The following is a 24,896-nucleotide window of genomic DNA, read 5'->3' on the forward strand; positions in this document are numbered from 1 at the left end:
ATTGATAACCTCCACTTGTTTGCCAAGTGTCACATCCCACCTGACAGTTTGAGAAGTGTAACCTGCCAGCCCAAATTTTTACCAGTCCAAAGAACAATGGGAAGGTAAAATTCAAATGGTCTCATGAGAAGCTGGAGGGAGAGTGGCTCAGGTATCATGGAAAGAAATGGTCCGTCAACATTTCGGCACAAGACTCTCTGTTGCGAGGAGTCTAAGAATGCCGCCTAGCTGCTGAGTGTTTCTGTACTTCATTCTTTTTCATTCCGAATTATCAGGAGTGTCAGAAAAGTCAAAACTATTCAACCATCTACGTGGCTTTTCCAAACCACTGAGTCACCTCAGTAACTACCCCGTGTTTTTCATGAGCTGGTGACAACCATCTCTCCTCTCCAGGTAAAATCTATTACACCTGGTATTCATCAGTGATCTCCCAAACATGTTCAGACTGAGCCTGGGTGAGCTCAGCTTCTGAGGGCAGACAGACGAAATTCTTTAAGCTCAAAGCCCACATTATCCCTGCTCAATTTCTTTTTAAAAGTGGAATTTACCTTTTATGTTGACGGATGAAAATGCAGATCACACGGTGCTTTTATTCAGGGGTAATTCGCAGGTGGCTTCCAAAGCTGAAGGAGGAGCGGCAAGTAGTGCAGTAGCACCGCCCGCCACTGTGACATGAAAGATATGGCCGGGAATGGAAAGCGGCCTATACTCAAAATGGTGACTTCAGAGCAGGTACGATCACTAGTGGAGATCTGTGTAAGCAGTCTTGGGACTCAGGCCAATCCTCTGCACAACACAATCATCTTTTTTCACCATATGGGTTCTTCAGAATTCACGCTCTTGGGTCGCGGGCTGATGGTGTCACTGTGATGTCATCCTCCCTCCCTGTTTGGATCCGCACTCAGCGGCAATCCTTTTAAAGAGGGGGTGGAGCGACTTCGCTCCATCTCTAGCATTTCTCCCCCCCCCCATTCCCACCGCAGCAGAGGGAACGTGGAGCAAGTTGTACCAGCCAATCCTCCTTTGGGTCTTTTATGGAGGTAAGTGGAGCGATTTAAAGGGAGAGGAAACCTGTCTTTATAAAACGCTTTTTTCACTATAAAAGGGCCGAGAGTCAAACCTTTCCCATCCATGACTCCCGACTGCATCATTGCACACAGCACATGATAATAGGGCAATTTCAGGCAGAAGTATTAAGATTAAGCAAAACAATTACAGTGATAAAGTGGAAGATTAGATCATAAATGAGCATACTTTGATAGTTAAATGCGCAATGAAGCAACACTCGTACTTGATCATTCCCTTGCAGACAATATACAATGTCACATATCTTAGAAGCTGCATTGATCTTATGTAAATAGGAGAAGCTGGAATGACTTGGAAGCGTCCATGGAGAGAAGTGGACTGCCTACATTTTAGGTTGGGATCCTTTATCAAGACTTCTCTAGCTTCACCTTGATCTCGTTCCATTATTTTCATTTATTCTTAATTTACTCTCTTATTTCCATCCATCTCTTCCTGTCTCTCTCCCTCCATCACCTTCTTTCCAATGACCCATCACCTGTTGGTCCCTGCTCAGTTCCTTTCACCCAATCATAGAAAGCTACAACACAGAAAACCATTCTATAACCCTCCAGACATCTCCCATCCATGTATCATTTATTCTTAAAACACACAATTGCACCCGCATTCACATTAGATGGCAGGCCATTCCACACTCCCACCACTCTCTGTGTGAAGAACTTCCCCCTAAATATTTCCCCTTTCAGCATAAAGCTATGATCTCTTATATTTATCTCCCCAAATCTTAGTGGAAAAAGTCTACTCTCATCCACTGTGTCTATACCTCTCATAATCTTGTAAACTTCTATCAAATTTCCCCTCAAATATTGACTGGGACTCCCATACTCTAAAAGGGCTGGTGGCTTGGAGTTTATGAAATATGTTCAGGAAAGCTTTCTAAATCAATATATAGAGGTACCAATGAGAGAAGGTGGAATACTTGATCTATTAGGGAACCAGACAGGTCAGATGACAGAAGTATGTGTAGGGGAACATTTTGGGTCCAGTGACCATAATGTCATTAGCTTCAAGTTAATTGTGGAAAAGGATAAGTCTGGTCCTCATGTTGTGGTTCTAAATTGGAGGAAAGCAAATTTTTTGTGGAAATGAGAAAGGATTGGGAAATGTTGTTTTCTGCCAAAGGTGTGTTAAGTAAGTGGAAGACATTCAAAGGTGAAGTGTTGAGAATGCAGCGTTTATACATTCCTGTTAGGATTAAAGACAAAGTTAACAGGCATAGGGAACCTTGGTTTTTAAGCAATATTGGCGATCTGGTTACGAAGAAGAGGGAGGTGTATAGCAAGTATAGGCAACGAGCTAATAAGTTACTTGAAGAGTACAGAAAATGAAAGAAAATACTCAAGAAGGAAATCAGGAGGCAAAAAGAAAACGTGTGGTTGCCCTGGCAGATAATGTGAAGGTAAACCTGAAGGGGTTCTACAAGTATGTTAAAAGTACAGTAGGACAAAATTGGTCCACGAGAGCAGTGGTTCTCAACCCTTTTCTTTCCACTTTAAGTAATCCCTAGGCCATAGGTGCTCTGTGATTAGTAGGGGATTGTTTAACGTGGTCGGTGGATGGAAAGAAAAAGTTTGAAAACTCTTGTTTTAATCGTACCTAATTGGCTCGTTATGTGCATGGTTTCATAACTCCAAAGGAAAAGACAATTTTTCTCAAGCAAAATATTTCAGTAACAATTGGGTCTAGAGCAGTGATTCTCAACCTTCCCTGCCCACTCATGTCCCACCTTAAGCAATCCTTTACCAATCACTGAACACCGATGGCAGAGGGATGACTTAAAGTGGGATGTGAGTGAGAAGAGAAAGATCCACTGCCCTAGAGGATCAGAGTGGTCAACTATGTGAAGAGCCTCAAGTACTGGGGAGATCTTAAACAGTTTTTTTTGCATCAGTATTTACTCAGGAAACTGGCAGAGTGCATAGGAAGGAAGGGAAACAAACAGTAGTGTCATGGAACAAATGTAGATTAAGGAGGAGATGCTTGCTGCCTTACAGCAAATAAAGGTAGATAAATTCCAGGGGCTGAATATGATAGACCCTCGGATATTGAGGGAGACTAGTGTTGAAATTGCAGGGGCCCTGACAGATATATATTCAAAATGTCCTTAGCCAAGGGTGAGATGCCAGAGGATTGGTTTGTAGCTCATGTTGTCCCACCATTTAAAAAAAGGCTCTAAATATCCCTTCATATACATATTATTTACACCTTTTTAATTTTACTCTCCAGTAAAGGGACCCGACCTAAATGTTGACTGACCTACCCATGGATTCTGCCTATCCACTGAGCTCCTCCAGCATCTCATTGTTGGTTCAAGATTCCAGCAGTTCTTGTAATTCCTTCAGTAGGGATAATAGGGTCGGGGAATGTGGAGGTTGGGTTTGGCAGTATTTGGAAGGTATGGATAGGAGTAGGGGTGGAATGCCTGGGTGAAGTTTTCATCCCTCCAAGCAGAAGTTAGTTCCTTAAAAACACTGCATAAAGGGCATACTCTGGTCCTGCAGTTTCACTGAGATTTCTTACACAGCTCGGTGAAATTGAATCTGTCAACAGTTATTCAAGTTGTCCAGATGTTGTCTTTATATGGCTGCCAATACTTTGGCAATGGATAATTAATACGAAATATATTGATCAAATGGAATTCATATTTATTGAAAGATTGGAACAATTACAACCTTTTAGTCTGCAGGCAATTTGATAAACAGGCTTTAATGTCAATCCCATCTACTTGTTGATACATGTCCTAGCCTGGGTGTCAACAAACATGGAGCAGTGCAAAGTCCACCTTGGGAACAAGCAATGTTGAGCAGTGCACACTGAAGGTGCACTTTACAGCAAGTGGAAGATGGATAACAGGTCCGGACAATCTGACCGATAAACTGTAGCTGCACTGTATGCAAGTTGGCTCACTGGTCTTCCCTGTGACTACACCAGTCATCTCAAAGTCACGCGTAGCAACTCTGATATTTCATCTGGACCCACTCGTACCTTGTGACTATAATTATTCATCATGATTGATGCTGGTATCATCGTGAACATGTCATTAGAAGCTACCGGGAAACAGTTAGCACCGCGGAAAATCAAAAATCTGAAACACTGCAGATGTTAGAAATCTGAAACAAAAACAGAAAATGCAGTCAACACTCAGCAGGTCAGGAAGCATCATCTGAAGTAACAGTCCAGGTTGAAGATTGATCATCAGGCAAAGTAACCTTGAGACTGTTGACCTGAAACCACAGTTTCTCCCTCCATTGATGCTGTCTGGCCTGCTGAGCGATCCCAGTGTTTTCTGTTCTTGTTACAGGGTGTAACAATTCATGTTGCACCTAGTGTGGGGCTTATTGTTAGCAGCCAGTGAATCTGAAGGGGTTCTCAGGGCATCTCAGTCCAAGTAGTGCTGATGCTGCTCCCCAACAGTTCTGCTATGGTCCATCTCCATCTCCTAGTGCCTAAGAAAGATATCCAACATACTGAAAGGTCGAGCAAGGACTCTCCTCTCCCTCCTCCCAATGGGAATAAGACTCAAGAGTGTGAAGCTGCACGTCAATTGGCTTTAAGTGAGTTTCTTCCCTGCAGCCATCAGGCTCATGACTGAACCCCACACCAGTGTTCTCATCCTGCCCTTGCTTTGCACAAATTGAACTTATTTTTCATTGTAGCCCTCTACTCTGTGATGGTACTCTTGTTCTATATTATACAGTGAAACCCCTGGCATCCAGCACAAAGACTGCCTCAAAGTATCTTTCAAAGGCCTGGGTGTCGACATCAACACGTGGGAAACACTTGCCCTTGGCGCAGCAAGACTACCACAGGAGCCCATACAGCTGAAGTCAGGCGCATCACTGAGGCACAACAAAAGTGTGCTGTGCGCAAGTCCTGAGCAGCATCGACTGCCACAACAGCACCCACCCACATGTGTCTCACATTCAGGGGCCGGATTGGCCTCACCAGTCATTTACAGACCCACAGCCAGCAATCTTCCATTTGATTTTGAAGTCATGGTCATCTTCGACTACGAAGGACGAACAACGACAACAACATCCAGCACATATGCAGATTGATGAATGCCGGATAAGTGAATTTTCTAGTTCCTGAATTTGCAAGCTAGTGATTGGTGAACTTACATATTTTTTTGCCTATTTATTTTCAACTTTTTTTTTGCCAGTTGCTTGAATTCTGTATTATAGGGGTTTTACTGTACTACTGTATGAAATTTAGGCAGGACACCTGAGACCGCCTGAGATAACGGCTGCATCGCAGGGAGAGACAGCCAGCCGAGACCGGGCCTACCCGCACCGCTGCCCAAGCACCGAACACAGGCTGCCATCGCCAGGCAAACCCTGGCAGCCCACACAGCCCGACTGTTGGCAGCTGAGCCCCGGGCCGGGAGCGGTCAATGAGAACAGTTTAGTGTATTTCAGAGTTTAATACACGCCTCAAAAACCAATAGTCTAAACACTAACAACTGTGAACTCCATTGCAGAGTTCTCTCCAGTCTTAAAAAAAATTTCTACAAGAACTTTTCTTTCTGATCCTCAACCAATGCTGCATCCCCTTTACTCGGTCGTGGCAGGAGTAAACGCACGCAGGCCGATTCCAGGGCGCACCACTCCATAACTGGGGACAGCGGTCGTAGATCTCCAGAAATGGTTCGACCTAAAAGGGGAGACAGGCCTCTTCAGCCCGGTAAAGCAACCTGCATAGGAGAAGGTCACTCCGATATAAAACCTACGACCCAAGGACCTCGCTGCCACATCCCAGCTTGCTTGGCCACGGCACATGAACCATGTGTGTAAAGGGTGGGGCCAGTACTGCGCACACTGCACTCCACCTAAAAGCTCCTTTGTGCAAGCCCGAGGACAGGTCCACATCCTACCCCTCAAAAGATGCACACAAACTCAAGCTAACATGCTGGAACATCAGAACCATGCAAGACAAGACTGACAGCCACCGACTTGAACATCGGTCTGCCCTCATCGCACATGAACTCCTCAGACTCGACATCGACATAACCGCTCTCAGCGAAGTCTGCCTTGCAGATGTAGGCAGCCTCCAAGAACACGGTGCGGGCTACACACTCTACTGGTCTGGCAAGCCTCAGGCTGAACGACGCCTATCTGGTGTTGGCTTCATGGTCAAGAATTCCATTGCCTCCAAACTCGAAAACCTCCCGACAGGCCACTCTGACCGGATCATGTCCCTGCGACTCGCCTTCAAAACAAGCGTCGCATCACCCTCATCAGTGTCTATGCTCCAACCCTTCAGGCGGAACCAGCAGAAAAGGACAAGTTCTACACTGATTTGCGCAACCTCATCCAACGCACCCTTACAACCGACAAGGTTGTCATCCTTAGCGACTTCAACGCTCGTGTTGGCAAAGACTCAGAAACCTGGCCAGGAATCCTTGGCAAGCATGGTGTCAGCAAGTGCAATGACAACGGGCACCTCCTGTTGGAACTCTGCGCAGAACAGCGGCTTGTCATTACTAACACCCTTTTCCAGCAGAGAGACAGCCTGAAGACTACCTGGATGCATCCCCGATCCAAACACTGGCACCTCCTGGACTACGTTCTGGTGCGAGGAAGAGACAAACGAGATGTGCTCCACACCAGGGTCATGCCCAGTGTGGAATGCCACACTGACCAATGGCTTGTTCGCTGCAAGCTAAACCTAAACTTCAAGCCAAAGTTCAAGAACAGTGGAGCCCCCAGAAAGAGGTTCAATGTTGGAAACTTGTAGTCAGACGTAGTGAGAGGAAACTTCCAGGCAAACCTCCAAGCAAAGCTCGAGGATGCAAACTGCCTCATGAACATGTTTCCTGAAACCCTCTGGGATCAGCTGAAAACGGACATACTGCAATCCACTGAAGAGGTACTGGGCTTCTCCTCCAGGAAAAACAAGGACTGATTTGACGAAAACAACCAGGAAAACCAGGAGCCCACCAGGCTCACCTTGCAAAGCCTTCCTGGCCAGAGAAAAAACTAGGCTTCCGTCTTGCATGCAGCCATCTTCAGCACAAATTCCAGGAGATCCAAAAGGAGTGGTGGACTAGCATCGCCAAACGAACCCAGCTTAGAGCCGACATTGGCAACTTCAGAGGTTTTTATGAAACACTAAACATGGTGTATGGCCCCTCATCCCAAGTCCAAAGCCCTCTGCGCAGCTCAGATGGCGAAGTCCTCCTCAGCAACAAGATCTCCATCCCCAATCGATGGTCAGAACACTTCCAATCCCTTTTCGGTGCCAACCGCTCAGTCCAAGAATCCGCCCTGCTCCAGCTCCCTCAACAACCCTTGAGTCTAGAGCTGGATGAGGTCCTTACCCATGAAGAGACACATAAGGCAATTGAACAACTGAAAAGTGGCAAAGTAGCAGGTATGGATGGAATCCCCCCAGAGGTCTGGAAGGCTGGCGACAAAGCTCTGCATACGAAACTGCATGAGTTTTTCATGCTCTGGTGGGACCAAGGAAAGCTGCCTCATCATCATCACCCTTTACAAAAACAAAGGCGAGAAATCAGACTGCTCAAACGACAGGGGAATCATGCTCTCCATTGCAGTCAAAATCTTCGCTAAGATTCTCCTTAATAGACTAATACCTAGTGTCACCAAAAATGTCCTCCGAGAATCCCAGTGTGGTTTTCGTGCAAACAGAGGAACTATTGACATGGTCTCTGCCCTCAGACAGCTCCAAGAAAAGTGCAGAGAACAAAACAAAGGACTCTATATCACCTTTGTTGACCTCACCAAAGCCTTTGACCCTGTGAGCAGGAAAGGGCTTTGGCAAATAGAGTGCCTCGGATGTCCCCCCAAGTTCCTCAACATGGTTATCCAACTGCACAAAAACGAACAAGGTCGGGTCAGATACAGCAATGAGCTCTCCAAACCCTTCTCCATTGACAACGGCGTGAAGCAAGGCTGCGTCCTCGCACCAACCCTCTTTACTATCTTCTTCTAAATGATGCTGAAACAAGCCAATAAAGACCTCAACAATGAAGACGCTGTTTACATCCAGTACCGCACGGATGGCAATCTCTTCAATCTGAGGTGCCTGCAAGCTCACACCAAGACACAAGAGAAATTTGTCCGTGAACTACTTTTTGCAGACGATGCCGCTTTAGTTGCCCATTCAGAGCCAGCTCTCCAGCGCATGACATCCTGTTTTGCGGAAACTGCCAAAATGTTTGGCCTGGAAGTTAGCCTGAAGAAAACTGAGATCTTCCATCAGCCAGCTCCCCACCATGACAACCAGCCCCCCTCCCCACATCTCCATCGGGCCCACAGAACTCAAAACGGTCAACCAGTTTACCTACCTCGGCTGCACCATTTCATCTGATGCAAGGATTGACAAAGAGATAGACAACAGACTCGCCAAGGCAAATAGCGCCTTTGGAAGACTACACAAGAATCTGGAAAAACAACCACCTGAATAAACACACAAAGATCAGCGTGTCCAGAGCCGTTGTCATACCCACGCTCCTATTTGGCTCCGAATCATGGGTCCTGTACCGGCATCACCTACAGCTCCTAGAACGCTTCCATCAGCGCTGTCTCCGCTCCATCCTCAACATTCATTGGAATGACTTCATCACCAACATCGAAGTACTCGAGCTGGCAGAGTCCGCAAGCATCAAATCCATGCTGCTGAAGACCCAACTGCGCTGGGTGGGTCACGTCTCCAGAATGGAGGACCATCGCGTTCCCAAGATCGTGTTATATGGCGAGCTCTCCATTGGCCACCGAGACAGAGGTGCACCAAAGAAGAGGTACAAGGACTGCTTAAAGAAATCTCTTGGTGCCTGCCACATTGACCATCGCCAGTGGGCTGATATCGCCTCCAACCGTGCATCTTGGCGCCTCACAGTTCGGCGGTCAGCAACCTCCTTTGAAGAAGACAGCAGAGCCCACATCACTAACAAAAGACAAAGGAGGAAAAACCCAACACCCAACCCCAACCAACCAATTTTCCCTTGCAACCGCTGCAACCGTGCCTGCCTGTCCTGCATCGGACTTGTCAGTCACCAACGAGCCTGCACCAGACGTGCACATACCCCTCCATAAATCTTTGTCCGCGAAGCCAAGCCAAAGAAAAGAAAGAAGTATGAAATTTAGAGTTGGCCTGTTGGACTGCTAGCAGAAGAACCCTTTTATTGTCCCAGCTATAATGTGACAAATAAACAAACTTCACGATGCCATTTTGGATTGAAAGTAATGAGATTAAACAGTATAAAACAGAAATACTTTGTGTGAATAGACTTTCTAAGCAGTCCATTGAGGAGAAGGGGGCAAGCAAGTTTTTGGATAGGCAGTTTATGAGGTGTTGATTATCTCAGAGAAATCTTTACTGAGAACCAGATTAAAGAGTCACGAAGCATGGAAATAGATTAATCAGCCGCAGTGGTGTTGACCACCAAACACTCATCCACATTCATCCCATTTTCCTTCTAATTCCCTGTCAATCTCCTCTGTCCAATTCTCCTGCCACCCACCTGCAATACAGAAATCAATCAGTGTGATTTAGGCTCATGGGAAGAAATGAGGACCTGCAGGGGAACGGCAGGGAGGAACAGGAAGAGCATGCAAGCTCGGGATCATCGAGGCCAGCTCCTGTTTTTATTCCATGTGTCTAGGCCATGGAATTGCTGAATACTCCTCTAAACACTCACTGCCATTTATGCTACTGCAGGATATTAGAAGGATTCGGAAGATAATCAGAATATTGTTTAAATCAGGATAAACCAGCCATAAACTCATTGCAATTCTTACAGATTTCAGGGCAACATTCCCACCATCTGACCCACAGTACACAGACCATCTTTTTAAGTGACAGAGACTGAATTCCATTGTCCATTGTAATATTTACTGAACTGAAATTACTAGTAAAGTGAATTTCTTTTATTCTCACAATTCCAGCAACAAAGTAGAGATTTAAGAAATAGGGGTGAAAGGTGCATCCTCCATCTGCCCCCTTTCATTACTAGAATGCCAGTCGCTCATCTGCCACAGATACTCTCATAAAGTCTCCAAGCTGATTAACTTTGATGTGTAACGATTCATAACACCTGTGACACACCCTGAGGGCAGCATCAGCTGTCGCCTTGACCCACAATGGAACCAGAACTCTGGATGGATGTGCTCCGGGTCCTACCTCCACCAGTTTACTGGCATGCTCTCTGAACAGAGCGGCGTATTCTTTGATGTCCTTCTTGTTTCCGCCTTTTGCCGCTTCAATCAAGACCAGGAGTGGAACGGTGATGTCCAGGAACGAATCTGACACGTGGTCGATTATGGCTTTCTGCAGCTGCAGTGGAATTAAAACAAGTTGTTAAAAGACAAGTTTCCATCACACATAGAACACTATAGTGCAGTACAGGCCCTTCAGCCCATGATGCTACTCATTATCTGAACCTTCACTACCTAACACCCAAAACCCTCTATTTTTCCTGCATCCATGTGCCCCTATTGTCAGGGGCATAGCCAGGTTCTGAGGTCAGGGGGAGCCACACCACATGAAAAAGGTGCCACGCGGCGAGTGGGGGGGGGTGGAGGTGAGCGCTCCTCTCCGCCTGTCCAGGGGGTTGGGGAGGGGGTGGTCGGCGCCCTTTACCACGGCCCGCCTAAGTCCTAACATTTAAAAACTAATACTGGGGAGGAGTCGAGGAAAAGAAGGGGCAGCGTAGGGGTGGGGGCTGCCACGGAGGAGCAATTTGAGAAGGCGAAGGAGCCTTACACTGGGTGGGAATAGAAGGAGTGAATATGCGATCGGAGCAGGGGTGGGGGATGAGGAGCAAAGGAGCGGGGCGCAGATCGGAGCTTTGGAAGAAGCGAATATATATATGCGGTGCAGGACTCGGAAGAGCAGGTCCAGGGGAGGGGAGGGCTGTGGGCACTGCCAGGTTGAAAGGACCATCTTTGAAATATTTACTCAGGGGAGCCAGCCTCCATCACCACCCTGGCAAAAGCATTCCAGGAATCCACTCCTCTGTGTAAAAAAAACTTAACCCTGATGTCTCCCCTAAACGTTTCTCTCCTCACTTTACACATCCAGAGATTTGGAGTCTCCAACAGCTGAGAGGGCATGTGGCCCATCGTGCCTGTGCTTTACATGTATAATTGGGCAGTAATGTGAAGACCAACAGCAGCACAGAAGCAGCTGATAAGAGATTATTAGTACATGACAAAAGTAAAAAGTAATTTCTTTACCTTTCATAAAATACCTTTGCTTGGGGTTGAGGGATTTATGATGGTGATGTGAGTTTATTGTCTAATATATAGTTACAAGTGTACAGATACAATGAAATCTTACTCATTGCAGCTTCAGTTACATAAAGCATGCAACAAAAAAAAAACCCCGTCTAAATTAAATCTTCACAATGCACCATGTAAGGATGCCCTGGAGATTTTGATTCCACTTCAGACCACAGATGATACAAAACGGTTCCATTCGAACAATGGGTGTTTTGGAAAATACAGGGAAACAAAATATTATTCAGATCATCTGAGATGGGTTCCAATCCACAAGCACTCTCACTTTGATAATTGTATTTAAAAAATACCAATTATGTCATTATATTATGGATTGTTCATGCACAACCGCACTTTAATGCAGACTGCTGTCTAATTTCACATATTTGCATAAATGAATCCTGTTACACCAGAATTAAATTAACTAATGAGCTTACTATTTCAGCTCTAAATGAGTGTTCAGGTTCTAAGTAAGTATTCCAGAATAATAATCAGTAGCTTGACAAAGCACCAGATGTAAACCATGCTACCACTGCACACACTGCCAACATCTCCATTGGGTCACCTACGTGACTGCAGCAGGTCAGGATTTTGGGTTATCTGACGTGTATGACAATAAAATGCATCCGCCTCTTGGTGACTGCAACCATCATGGTCCAGGTGAGCGAGCTTTCCAGTTGTGCTGCCTCCTTGCTTTTCAACACATAAATTGGAACCTCAGCATTGGTGGGATTAATGTACTTTTATTAATCGTTTAGGGGATGCAGGGTTGAGTTTAACAAGATGCAGAGGTTGCGTACAGGACACAAATACGCTGGAGTAACATAGCAGGTCATGAAGCATCCATGTACGGTAACGCTTTGAGTCAATGCCCTGTATCAAGTAACGGGGATGCAGGATGAGTAGCCTGAAGACCAAGTCATGGAGTTCTTCAGCATTGAATCAAGCTCGTTCCATTTCCATACATCCTTCGTGCATGTGAAAATCACTTTTGAACATTACAATTGTCCTCACTTGAACCACGTCCTCTGACAGCTCATTCCATATACCAAGTACCCCCTGAGTAAAAAAGGTGCCCCTCAGGTCTCTTTTAAATAGTTCCCCTCTCATCTTAAATGCATCCCCTATGCAGTTAGAATCACCTATTAATGGAAAAAGAATGTGACTATTTACTTTGTATATGTTCCTCTCTCATCTTAAATGCATCCCCTATGCATTTATAACCCAATATTAACCCCCCCACCTTAAAGAGCTGTGCTCATTGGAGAAAAGCCCCAGCCTATTAAGCCTCTCCTTATAATTCAAGCCCAGTGGTGGATTGACTACCACCTAGCCCCTAGGCTGGGCTTTAGTAAGGTCCACCCCCAGGTGATGCCCTCCCCTCACATATTGTAAATTTATCCACCAGGTATGTGCTCGAGGTGTGCGTGTGTACCTCGTGCTCGGTGATGGCAGGGTAGAATTGATGGGCCAGGTGGCAATAGCCTGGTGGAGAGGGCTGCATAAGGAGGCGAGGGTTTGGGCCAGTAGTGGATGCATTGGCACCAGCTGCTGACAGGGACCTCATTGCCAAGCTCTGACACAGGCCTGCTATGTGGGGCAGTTTGCCCCTGTTCAGGTCTCTGCTGTGTAACACCCCCACCTCCGTGGTTTGTACCAGCCACAGCCAGGTCAGCTGCCTGAGAAATTCATCTCTTACCCCACACCATGTAAATTGCCTAATGGTCACGGACTTCCCAGCGTCCACATCATGGCTTTAACATTGACTAGAAACTGGGGTGTCTTGGACTTATGCACGAGTCAGAAGCTGCGAATCATGCAGTGTGTAATTCTGACTCACCACGTAACTTGCTGCCATTCAAGAAGATCGACAACATACATGACACATCAGCCTGGTTGGTAGACATTCAATGCACAATCATTCACAACTCCATCACTGACGCTGGGCAATAGGAGTTTGTAAATTTGTATCATCTGCAGGCTTCAGCCACAACACAGCATTACTCCTTGGGCAGGATCTTTTAACCCACGACGACATTGCATGAAGATGGAAGGACAAGGGCAGTAAAAGCACGGGGGCACCAGCAGTGGACATTCTACAACAACCCGCACACAATGGGACTTGAAATACCCCACACCTTTCAACCATTCAGCAACCATTGCAATTTGCCAAGTTTGGGAACAATACAATACAGAAACTGTTCTGTCATTCATAATTTAAACAACATGAATGAAATAATTAAAGTGATCACTTACTCCGCTCCAAGAGCAGAGAGTCCAATTGAATCAGTTGTCACCAACATTTCCATGAGCGATGCTCCCACTGCATGCATGAGGCAAGCTCTGCATTAAGAGGCAGACCTCAGACTCACGCATGCTTTTTATTGATTGACCGGTGGAGCCCAAGACTCTGCTGCTGATCGGGTAAATGCTCTTTTCGTGACCCCAAGATGCGAACCTTGAGTAAGCGACTGGAGGAGAAGTACAACTGCACTACACTGTTATAAACAATGCGTAAGAGCAGCCATAGATAGTGTTTAATTTTAAAATGCTAATTTTATTTCTTACTTTTAAACTATAGTCTTAACTTTTAAACTATCCTTAACACTAAATCTGTAATGATAGTGATCGTGGTTGCAAAACAACTAGCAATGCCTTACTGTTTGATTATACTTGGCTGCCACCAGCGGCTGACACAGAGCAAGACTCGCACACAATATGGTGGATCTGTAATGGAGACTTGCAGCCTCATCACACTGTTCATAACAACTTTAAAGTAAAGAACCTTTTCCTTCATCCATGTGTTGTCTAAGAACTCACACATATGAATACAAGATGAAACATGGTGTCAGAAGTGGGATGAAGGAAATTAGAAGGAAATACTTTAAAAGGTAAAATCTAAGTCAGCAACTGATCAGTGAAGAGAAGCTAACACAGTGGAAAAATGGAAGGATTACATCCACCAGCAAAACTTTGGCTGACAGGTAATGTGGGTGAAAATTGGACAGATTTAAACAGCATTTTGGATTGTATTTAGTGGCAGTCGGAGCTGATGAAAAACATGATAAAGTAAAAGCATCAGTTTTCTTACATGTTGTGGGTGATAAAGCCCTGGAGGTGTATAATAACTTCACATTTGCTGCTGAAGGAGACAAAATAAAACCGGAAAAATTGAACCGTTTTAGGCATACTGCATCTCGAAACGTAATGTGATGTTTGAGAGGCACAGATTTTTCAATGTGAACATAAAATGGAAGAAAGTATTGATCAGTATGGGACTGAATTGAGAAACAGAAGCAAAACATGAATATTTGGAGGACTGACCGACTCGCTGATGAAAGACAGATTTTTGTGTGGTATTCCAAATAATAGTCTAAGGGAAAGTCTGCTAAGAGAGCAAAATCTAGACCTGGAAAAAGCCATAGCACTCCATAGAGCTACAGAAACTAAAATTGCAGGCAAAAGAGCTATTCAGTGAAACTAGCTGCAACGTGGATGCAGTGAGCAAGAACAGACATAAACTGTTTAACAAAAGCACGTCAAAGTGGAAAGAGAGACATGACCATGAACAAAAATGAAAGGGACAATCGAAAGCCATGTCGTCGATGTGGTACACAACACCTACTAAAAACGTGTCCAGCATATGGTAAAACATGCTATATGTTCAACAAAAGCAACCATTATGCCCATTACTATAGGAACCAAATGCAACAAAGCAAGGTTCATGCAGTAGATGAAAAGGATATAGAGGAATTCTATGTAGACATTGTCACTGAAAACAAGAAAATAAAGAGAATGGATGTTTAAATTAAAAGTGAATGACATATATATTTCAGTTAAATTGAATACGGGACCAGAAATTAGTGTAATATCAGAGACTGATCTTAAGAAGATTAGACCCAGACTAAAGATGTATGGAACAAAAGTGAAGGTGACAGGATATTCAGGTACTGATATACCAGTGCATGGAGAATGCATGATTGAAGTGAAACACAAGGACAAAGAGCACATACTAGCATCCATCGTGGTACCAAAGGATGTACAGGCCATACTAGGTTTAACAGCCTGTAGGAAACTAAACCTGGTAAAAAAAAAAGTCCTCGTTGTGGAAAGCGAAGGAGAGACAGTCTATGATGAACTCATGAAATAGTACAATGACCTATTTCAGAGACTAGGCTGCCTTCCAGGGGAACACACGATCAGAGTGGATAAATGTGTGCCATCAATAATACATCCATGTAGAAAAGTTCCATTTGAGCTTCAAAAGCAACTAAAAGCAGAGTTGGAGAGGATGGAAAGCCTGAATGTGATTCAGAAGATAGATGAGCCAATGGAATGGGTGAGTTCACTCCTCGTAGTAGACAAAAAGAATGGAAAGCTTAGAATTTACTTGGATCCAAGAGATCTAAACAGAGCAATAAAGAGAGAACACTTTAAACTTCTGAAATGTGAAGAAATCATGTCACAGTTTGCAAATGCAAAGTTTTTCAGCAAGTTGGATGCATCACCAGGATTTTGGCAGTTAAGATTGGACGAAGCAAGTTCAAGACTGAACACATTCAAAAGTCCATTTGGCAGATACAGATTCCTAAAGTGACCATTGGGAATCGCCTCAGCTCCTGAAGTGGATCACAAAACTATCCACATGGTCTATGAGCACCTGGACGGAGTTGATACCTCAATGGATGACATCACTAGAACGGAGCATGATGAGAGACTAAGGAAATATGAAACACTGAGACAACTGAGAAAACACATCTTTGATGGATGGCCCAACATGAAGCAGGACTGCTCTCCTGACATTTCAAAGTACTGGAACTGCAGGGCGTAACTATCGGTGGTTGAAGACATCATCTACAAAGGAAGCAAAGTCCTTATCCCAAAGTGTCTGAGAAAAGAGATGCTAAAAAGGATCCATGGAGGACATCTCAGAATTGAAAAGTGTAAGAAAAGAGCATGAGAGGTGATGTACTGACCAAAAATCAACAATGATATAACAAATGAAGTGTCAAACTGTACAATATGCTGGAAATATCAAGCAAGCAGTCCTGCAGAACCACTAAAGCCACAGCCAGCACCATACAGACCTTACCAGAAGGTAGGCGCTGACCTAATCGAATGTCAAGGGAAGGACTATCTTGTAGTCACAGACTATTACTCCCTATATCCAGAGGTGTGCAGACTGAACACCACCATTTCAGATGCTGTAATAACAGGTATGAAAGCCATAGTCTCCATTCATGGCGTGGCAAGTGAGGTCTTCACAGACAATGGACCCCAGGTTTGCAATTTAAAGTTCCGACAGTTTGCCAAAGAATGGGACTTTGTACACACCACATCAATTCCTCATTTTCCACAATCCAATGGTCTAGTGGAAAAATTGGTACAGACAGTGAAAAGACAGTGGAGCGGACTTCTACCAGAGCATGCTAGTATATACCGCACAATGCCGCTCGAGTGTGGTATGTCACGAAGACAACACCTTATGGGACATAGGCCAAGATCAAACCTACCCATTCATGTGAACCTCCTAAAAACAAAAGAGGGGGAGAAAGTGAGGAAGTTCAAAGAACAACAGAAAGAAAAGCAAAAGGATTACTTTGACAAAGGAACAAAATACCTACTGGAGCTTTACACTGGTGACCAAGTAAGGCTAAAAGACAAACTTATGGACTCAGAAAGGAACTGTCCTTAGTGAAGTCCAACCAAGATCATAGACCATTCAGACAGATGAAGGTGCTGTTCTGCAAATAAATCGTTGAGATCTTCAAATGGGACCAGCCACAGTAGATGGAAAGTGGACACTGTTGAACAACCTGAATACACAACTGAGAAGACATCATCTGAGGCAACAACTCAGATTCAAGGACAATCAATCAAGATCGTCAAGACACATGAATCATCCTGCGAGACTCAATTAGCAAATTTAAAGACTCCTGTTATAGAATGAAGTAGTGCTATCTTATTCACTCTTCAGGTTTTAGTGTCTGTAAATGTGAACACACAAAACAAGTTTTAAAAATGTTAACAAAATGTTGATAATAATGAAAATGTAAGTTCTTGATGTTAAAGTTAAAACAAAGAAAACATGTTAGTTAAACATAAGCTACTTTTGTTTTAAGAAAGGGAGATGTAAAGAGAGAACACTTGCATGAAGTGTATCACAAGACTATTGATTGTGGTTGCAAGACAACTAGCAAGGCCTTACTGTTTGATTTGACTTGCTTGCCTCCAGGGGCTGACACAGAGCATGACACACAGTATGCTGTAGCTGTAATGGAGACTTATGGTGCTGTTCGTATCAATTTTAAAGTAAAGAATCTTTTCCTTCATCCGTGTGTTGTCTTAAGAACTCACACCTACAAATACAAGATGAAACAAAATCTATCCCCAACTATGTGTATGTGTGTGATATATCCAAACCATTACAGTCCAGGCCAAAATCCAGAAAGTTACTTCAAAGTTCAGTCTTTTAAATTCAGTGTTGAAGTGTAGGCCTTTGAAATTTGATGCCCAGAATTAATGTTGAACTGATGGGAAGATGGGAGTTGTGGCTGTTACGGACTCACAAGTTCTCCTTGTGTTGCCTTTGAAGAAATGTCTATCCACACGAGCTGTGGTCATAGCACTCTTGGTCCTTTTGTAGACAAGACTCAAACTGGGCGGCTTCCAAAAGCTTCCAGGACCTTGGCTCCGGTCACTCCAAATAACTTCACTGCTAGTTACACTTAAAATGAAGCACTTTACTTCCCAAAAGACCCTCCTGACACACATCAATCCACTGAAAAGGCCCAGCCATTCACAGAGGATGCTTTGCTCTGAATTCCATAGAATGGCCGGCCACAGGAGCGGCTTCAAAAAGATGCTTTCTCTTCAGCCGTCAGAATGGTTCTCCCTTGCAAAATCACAATGTCTTTGCAAATGTATCAAATCTGGAACAGACTATGACAAACCTTCCCTCAGTTCTTCCAATGTATCAAATTATCACTGGGCTGTGACTTGTGATGGAGCTTGTGTGAAATGTTAAATGTTAACTGTGACCATTCAGTTCCTCCTGTCTTTACTATCCCTTACATTTTACTAAAATGGGAACTTGTGATAACACTACTATTCTTTGGCTTGGCTTCGTGGACGAAGATTTATGGAGGGGGTAAAAAGTCCACGTCAGCTGCAGGCTCGTTTGTGGCTGACAAGTCCGATGCGGGACAGGCAGACACGATTGCAGCGGTTGCAGGGGAAAATTGGTTGGTTGGGGTTGGGTGTTGGGTTTTTCCTCCTTTGCCTTTAGTCAGTGAGGTGGGCTCTGCGGTCTTCTTCAAAGGAGGTTGCTGCCCGCCAAACTGTGAGGCGCCAAGATGCACGGTTTGAGGCGTTATCAGCCCACTGGCGGTGGTCAATGTGGCAGGCACCAAGAGATTTCTTTAGGCAGTCCTTGTACCTTTTCTTTGGTGCACCTCTGTCACGGTGGCCAGTGGAGAGCTCGCCATATAACACGATCTTGGGAAGGCGATGGTCCTCCATTCTGGAGACGTGACCCATCCAGCGCAGCTGGATCTTCAGCAGCGTGGACTCGATGCTGTCGACCTCTGCCATCTCGAGTACTTCGACGTTAGGGATGTAAGCGCTCCAATGGATGTTGAGGATGGAGCGGAGACAACGCTGGTGGAAGCGTTCTAGGAGCCGTAGGTGGTGCCGGTAGAGGACCCATGATTCGGAGCCGAACAGGAGTGTGGGTATGACAACGGCTCTGTATACGCTTATCTTTGTGAGGTTTTTCAGTTGGTTGTTTTTCCAGACTCTTTTGTGTAGTCTTCCAAAGGCGCTATTTGCCTTGGCGAGTCTGTTGTCTATCTCGTTGTCGATCCTTGCATCTGATGTATAATGTTTTATTTGTACTACCTTCATAACAAAATATTATAAAGACAAGTTATATGAATCACTTAAGGACCTTTTATTCCATTGATGTTCCCTTGGTATGGAAAGCAAGTGACATCTCACAGGATGCTGAAATAACAAGGAAGAGTTTGGGAGTCCCCCCCCACCATGAGTCCCAACGAGCACAACACAACCCAGCAGCAGGCACCAACCTACCCATCCCCCAAGTGGTAGTTTGCAGCCTGCGGCCAGGTGTTGTGGTCATCCTGGGAGAGGGGCTCCTAAACTCTTCCTTGTTATCCAGAATACTGGAGATTACAGGCAGGATTCAATCCCCAACCCCCAATCCTCCACCTTTCCACCAAACAATTCGATTTTTAAGGTCTCGCTAACCGAATGGACGTTAGAAATCGAATCACTTGGTGGCGGGAAATGGGAAGGTGGAGGATTGGGAAGTGTGCTTTGAATTAAAGCGACTTGCCCAGAGAGTTCGGAGTTAGTTAAGTAATTAGTAGCACTCTGGTGGACACTGCAGGGTGATTGACTGAGGGGCCATCTCATGTTTCTCCGACCGAATTGAACGTTAAAAATTGAATAGTTTGGTGGGAAGGTGGAGGATCACGCATCCACCGGTGATGCCGCAAATCTTCATGCCACCAGCTCCCAGAAACTGCCGAGGGTGTCACCCCAGCAATGGTGCGACGTCGATTCTAGCCCACAGTAACCGTCGGCTTCACCTGTGCAGGTGCAGTTAGTAGAAACCAGGTGCCTACCCTTTATTGAGTAGGCGCTGAAGCCAAAAGGCTTGGGCCCCCTTAACCACCCCCATCCCCCGGGCCCCTAGGCTTCAACCTATTCAGTCTAATGGTTAATCCGCCCCTGTTTAAGCCCCCCCCCCCAACCATGTCCTGGCCATTCTCTCAATCCCCTGCCACCTTTGTATTGGCTCTGCTGCTGTCATACTGTCAAATTGGAGTTCCAGAATTTATACTCACCGGCATCAAAGAGATTCAGGAAATGATGCATGCCTTGGATGAGATGTGTTGTCACAATCCCCTGTCCTTTGATAATTCCTAGTCTGCCTCTGGGCTGGGGCATTGATTGCCTCTTGTAAAAGGACCATAATCAGATCATGATCATGTGATGTTCTCCATCGGGTTTGATCTCCTCAGAGTGGAATTTTATGATCTTTTTTTCATCATTTTGGCTTTTCCTCAGTCGATTCCCTTCACATCTCCCAGGGAAGGTTGAGAAATGAAGGGGATGGGTGGGGGAGAAAGAGTCTCATATTCATGTGGTGTCCTCCATTGGGTTTGATCTCCTCAGATTTTATAGAGTATTTTTTTCACTTTGGTGCTTTTTTTTTGCTCCTTTTCTTTCCCCTGACGAGTTCAGTTTCAAAGTTATTGTCACAGTACGTGCATGACATTGCGTTGAACCCTAAGATTCTTTTTCCTGTCGGCCAAGCAGAATTTCTACTTATCGGTAACTGTAAAGAGTACTCAAGAAAAAGATACTTATACCAAAAAAAGAGAAATGTAAACAAACTGACTATGCAAATACAGGAAAAACATACCTGCATTCAGTAATAAATAATATGCAAAGTGCGAGTCCTTAAATGAGTCCCTGATTGAGTTTGTCGTTGAGGATTATGATGGTGGAGGGGGAGTAGCTGTTCCTGAAGCTGGTGGTGCGAGTCTTGTGGCACCTAGACCTCTTCCCTGATGTCAGCAGCAAGAACAGAGCATGCTCTTTGTCGATTGCTGCTGCTCTCTGACGGTGGGGAGAGTTTTGCCTGTGATGTACTGGGCTGTATCCATTATCCTTTGCAGAGATTTTTGCTCAGGGGTATTGGTGCCCCTGTACCAGGGCATGATGCAGCCGGTCAGCACACATTACACCACACATCTGCAGAAGTTTGCCAAGGTTTCCAGTATCAAACCAAATCTCTGCAAACTCCTGAGGATGTAGAAGTGCTGACATGCTCTCTTCATGAAAACATCAATAATACTGGATCCAGGAAAAGTCCTCCAAGATAGTGACTCCCAGGAATTTAAATATGCCCACCCTCTCTTGCTTAGATCTCTCAATTATCACTGGATCAAACAACACAAATTTTCCCTTCCTGAAGTCTACAATTAGCTCCTTAGTTGTGGTGACATTGAGTGGGAGGTTGTTGTTGGTGCACCATTCAATCTCCCTCCTGTATGCAGACTTTTCATTCCTTTTCATACACAACCAACTATTGTCAGCAAATTTGGAGATGGTGGTGTTGTCGTAATAAGCCACACAGTCGTAGGTGTAAAGTGAGTGGAGCAAGGGGCTAAGAACACAGCCCTGTGGTGCTCCGGTACTGATGGAGATTGTGGAGGGGATGTTCTTACCAATCCTCGCTGATTGTGGTCTGGAGGTGAGGAAATCCAGGATCCAATTATACAGTGGGATGTTGAGTCCCAGGTCTTGGTGTCCCAGGCCCAGGGGAGGATGGGGAAGGGGATGGGGGAATAGGGAGTATAGTCAGGATGCTCAGGCCAAAAATACAAGGCAGGCTCAGTGAAATAACTAGTCTTTGCCTGCCCGTCATTGATGCATATACGCAAGAAACAGGAGGAGCAGCTTGAGGACAGGGCTACATTCTCCCTGGGCGCAGATGAATCAAAGTGCAGAAGTGTGACAAGAAATCAGAAAGCAGAATATTTTGGCAAGGCACGGAAGGGCTGTTCCTTTGTTAGTCCGTGGCTTGTTTCTCCAGTATTTGAGGTGGGGAGCAAGATACGGGGAGCATGAGGTGAATGCAAACAGTCATTCAAAAGTTGCATTCACTATGTGGCATTGCATTAATACTCTTTCTGTGCCTAATACAGCTTTGGAGAATTGCTACCAGAGGTCCAGGGATGCAGGCAGTTAAACAAAAAAGTCTGAGGGTGCACCTGTGGCCACTTAACTGTTAGCATGGGCTCTTCTCTCCTTCCCCTCCTCTCCCTCTCTCCTCCCCACCTGTTTATTCAGGTGTCTGCCCATGTTTGTTTTGACCTCACGTAAGGCCCAGGCCTGCGGATGCTGTGGGACCTGCTGCGTTTCTCCAGCATGTTTCTGTATAGGCATAGAGAGCAGGCAGTTGGTTATGGGGACTTGAGCTCCGGACTGGCATACACAGGAGCCCTGCTTGGACAGGAGGATGTTTAACAGGAGACTGTCAGTTTGCTCAATAATCAGTGCAATTTCATCACTGAATACAAATAATCTATAAATATGCTTTCTCTACTTCCTCTTTTCTACCCTAATGATTCCCTATTATTCTTCACTCTGCCTTGCACAACCAGTGACCTATTGTGGTGTAGAGCTCGTCGAAAGAATCAAAGACTTGTTGATCCAAGCCAAGGCTTTTATTAGCAAAAGACAGGAGCTCTTCACAGGTGGCCGACCAGTCCGGAATGATCTGACCTGGCTAGGGACACAACCCTTTAAGGCCCAGACAATAGGCGTGGCTTAGCTCTCAGCCAATCGCTGTAAGCACAGTCTAGATACAGTAACTATATACACTATGTACATTGGTGATAGATCTGTACTATCACACGTGGATACACATCTCCTTCCTTGTCAGGAAGGCGCAACAGCAACTGCATTTCCTGAGATGACTGACTAGTCACCACCCTGTCAAATTTCTACAAGAGCTCTAATGAGGACATCAGATAGGCTGTGGAGCATTGAATCGGAGGTCAATCTGCAGGACCTTAAGAGCGGCGGAGAGGATCACTGGGGGGCTCCCTCCAACGTGGTCTACAGGGACCATTGTTTGACGAGGACATGCAAAATTATTGAGGACCTCTTCCACCCCACATGCAGCATCCGCTGGGAAAGAGATACAGGAGCATCAGAGCCAGAACCACCAGTCTGAGAAACACTTCCTTTGCATGGGCAGTGATGAACTGCTCATTCAAATCCTCCAAGGCTTTACTACTTACTAAACAATATTTATTTATTCTTATAAATGTACATATGTACTGCATATGTGTGTTATGTATGTTTGTCTGTTTTTGCGTCGAGTTTCATAGGCCAGAAATGATTTCTACCGTGCTGTATGGTTAACAATAAATTTAAAGGGGGAACAATTAGTGTAGCAATTAGTGCCATGCTATTACAGCGCCATCAACTGAGGTTTGAATCTGGAGCTGTCTGTCAGGAGTTTGTACGTTCTCCCTGTGTCTGTGTGGGTTTTTCCGATTTCCTCCCACGTTCCTGGGGTTGTAGGTTAATTAGGTGCAATTGGGTGTCATGGGCTCGTGGGCAGAAAGGGCCTGTTACCGTGCTATATGTCTAAATTTAAATCTAAACATTACATGGCTTGTTCCTATTCTTTATATGGATATCATGTTCTTTCAATGCTTTCTGCATGTTTAAACATACTGTTTGCCCTCAATTACTGTAAACAAAACCAAAATATTTTTCAAATATGCTTTGCTAAATTTTGCAATGGAGATAATATTAAAGGCTTTATGGAAACATCTTGATGTAATGCTTCTAATCCCTCAGAAAGAGGGAATGAAATAATCTTGGTAAGCCATTCAGAAACAGCAGAGTCTAATCCCTCTATAGTTCACAGACCCTGCGTACTTTTGTACACCTTTAATTCACTCTCTGATAAAATTACATTGAGGTGTTCTATTGGAAATAAATCTCATCCTTCACCCTAAACTCTCCACTAACAGTAAGTATAAATGGTTACCCATTTAATGTTTGGCAACGCAAATCCCTTCTTCCCCTCCAGCTCTGCACTAAACTTGGCTTCACATTTAAATCTGGCCAAATTAGATTAAGCACATCTTTCATGTAATGCACCATAAACAGGAGAACATATTTAAATTGAAATGACAGAATTGAAACTCTACTGCTTTTAATATTTTATGTATTGGGCAAAAAAACTCACAGAATGGTGCATTCTGAGCTGATTATCTTCCTCAATTTGTTAAGCCTTCTTTGGTGAAGAAATGTGTTGAACGTGAAGTGACTGCACTAGCCTGTACTCCAGTGACTCAGCTGTCCTTTGAGAGAGGAATGGTGCCAAAGATAATATAAATGTCAAATTTGCCAATGATGTCCAAAAGGGTTCTTCAGCAGTGCTGGTCAATGCTTGCTGTTCATTTTTCAACTTTAATTGATTAATTCATTTAAATTAATTCTAACAGGTTCACTTTTTTTTAACCCCAGATATCTCTTTTGCACCTTTCTCTGAAGATCCCAAATTCTTCCGGAAATGCAGTAACCAGAACTGCACAAAAAAACTTCAAATGTGGCCGAACCAATGTTTCATACAGCCGCAACCTGAATTAAGGACTTGATTGTTAAATATTTCAATGGGTTTAAGGGAAAGATACGAACAACAATAAAAATAGAAAGAGAGGAACTTTATGAAGTTGATTCAAAATTCTTGCTTGTTTTGAGTGATGAGTTGACCATGACTGAGCCTCTCATGGGGTGAAGGAACAAGATTTATTTTATGAATGGAGCTTTGAAGTACTAGCGAGAGGAGCTGAGGATGCACTGAAGGCCCTAGGTGCTGATCCGAATATCTGACTGCCGATGGGGAGCTGGCCCGTCCCCCCACTTTCTCCCTGGTAACTCCTCCTCTTGCGATCCTGGAATAAAGGTCGACCTCCCTCTCTCTGTCCTCAGTTCAGCACTTGGAATCAGGCCAGC

At 44.7% G+C, this 24,896-nt stretch overlaps 1 protein-coding gene and 1 long non-coding RNA gene across 17 annotated transcripts in view; one reads left to right on the plus strand and one right to left on the minus strand.

The window, feature by feature from the left end:
• The window catches only part of LOC138744510 (uncharacterized), an 87,295-nt gene extending 62,855 nt beyond the window's left edge, over window positions 1-24,440 (plus strand). The window contains exon 3 of the long non-coding RNA XR_011345588.1: window positions 24,408-24,440. This is a non-coding gene — a long non-coding RNA (uncharacterized lncRNA). The remainder of the gene's footprint in view (window positions 1-24,407) is intronic.
• LOC138744504 (catenin alpha-3-like) overlaps window positions 1-24,896 on the minus strand; it is a 1,801,283-nt gene that overhangs the window by 895,972 nt on the left and 880,415 nt on the right. For all 16 annotated transcript variants that reach the window (XM_069900796.1, XM_069900799.1, XM_069900809.1 and 13 more), the window contains one exon: window positions 10,228-10,380. In XM_069900796.1, the coding sequence (XP_069756897.1) occupies window positions 10,228-10,380 (153 nt within the window). The remainder of the gene's footprint in view (window positions 1-10,227; window positions 10,381-24,896) is intronic.

The sequence above is a fragment of the Narcine bancroftii genome, chromosome 10 (genome assembly GCF_036971445.1).
Source record: "Narcine bancroftii isolate sNarBan1 chromosome 10, sNarBan1.hap1, whole genome shotgun sequence".
Classification (NCBI taxonomy): domain Eukaryota; kingdom Metazoa; phylum Chordata; class Chondrichthyes; order Torpediniformes; family Narcinidae; genus Narcine; species Narcine bancroftii.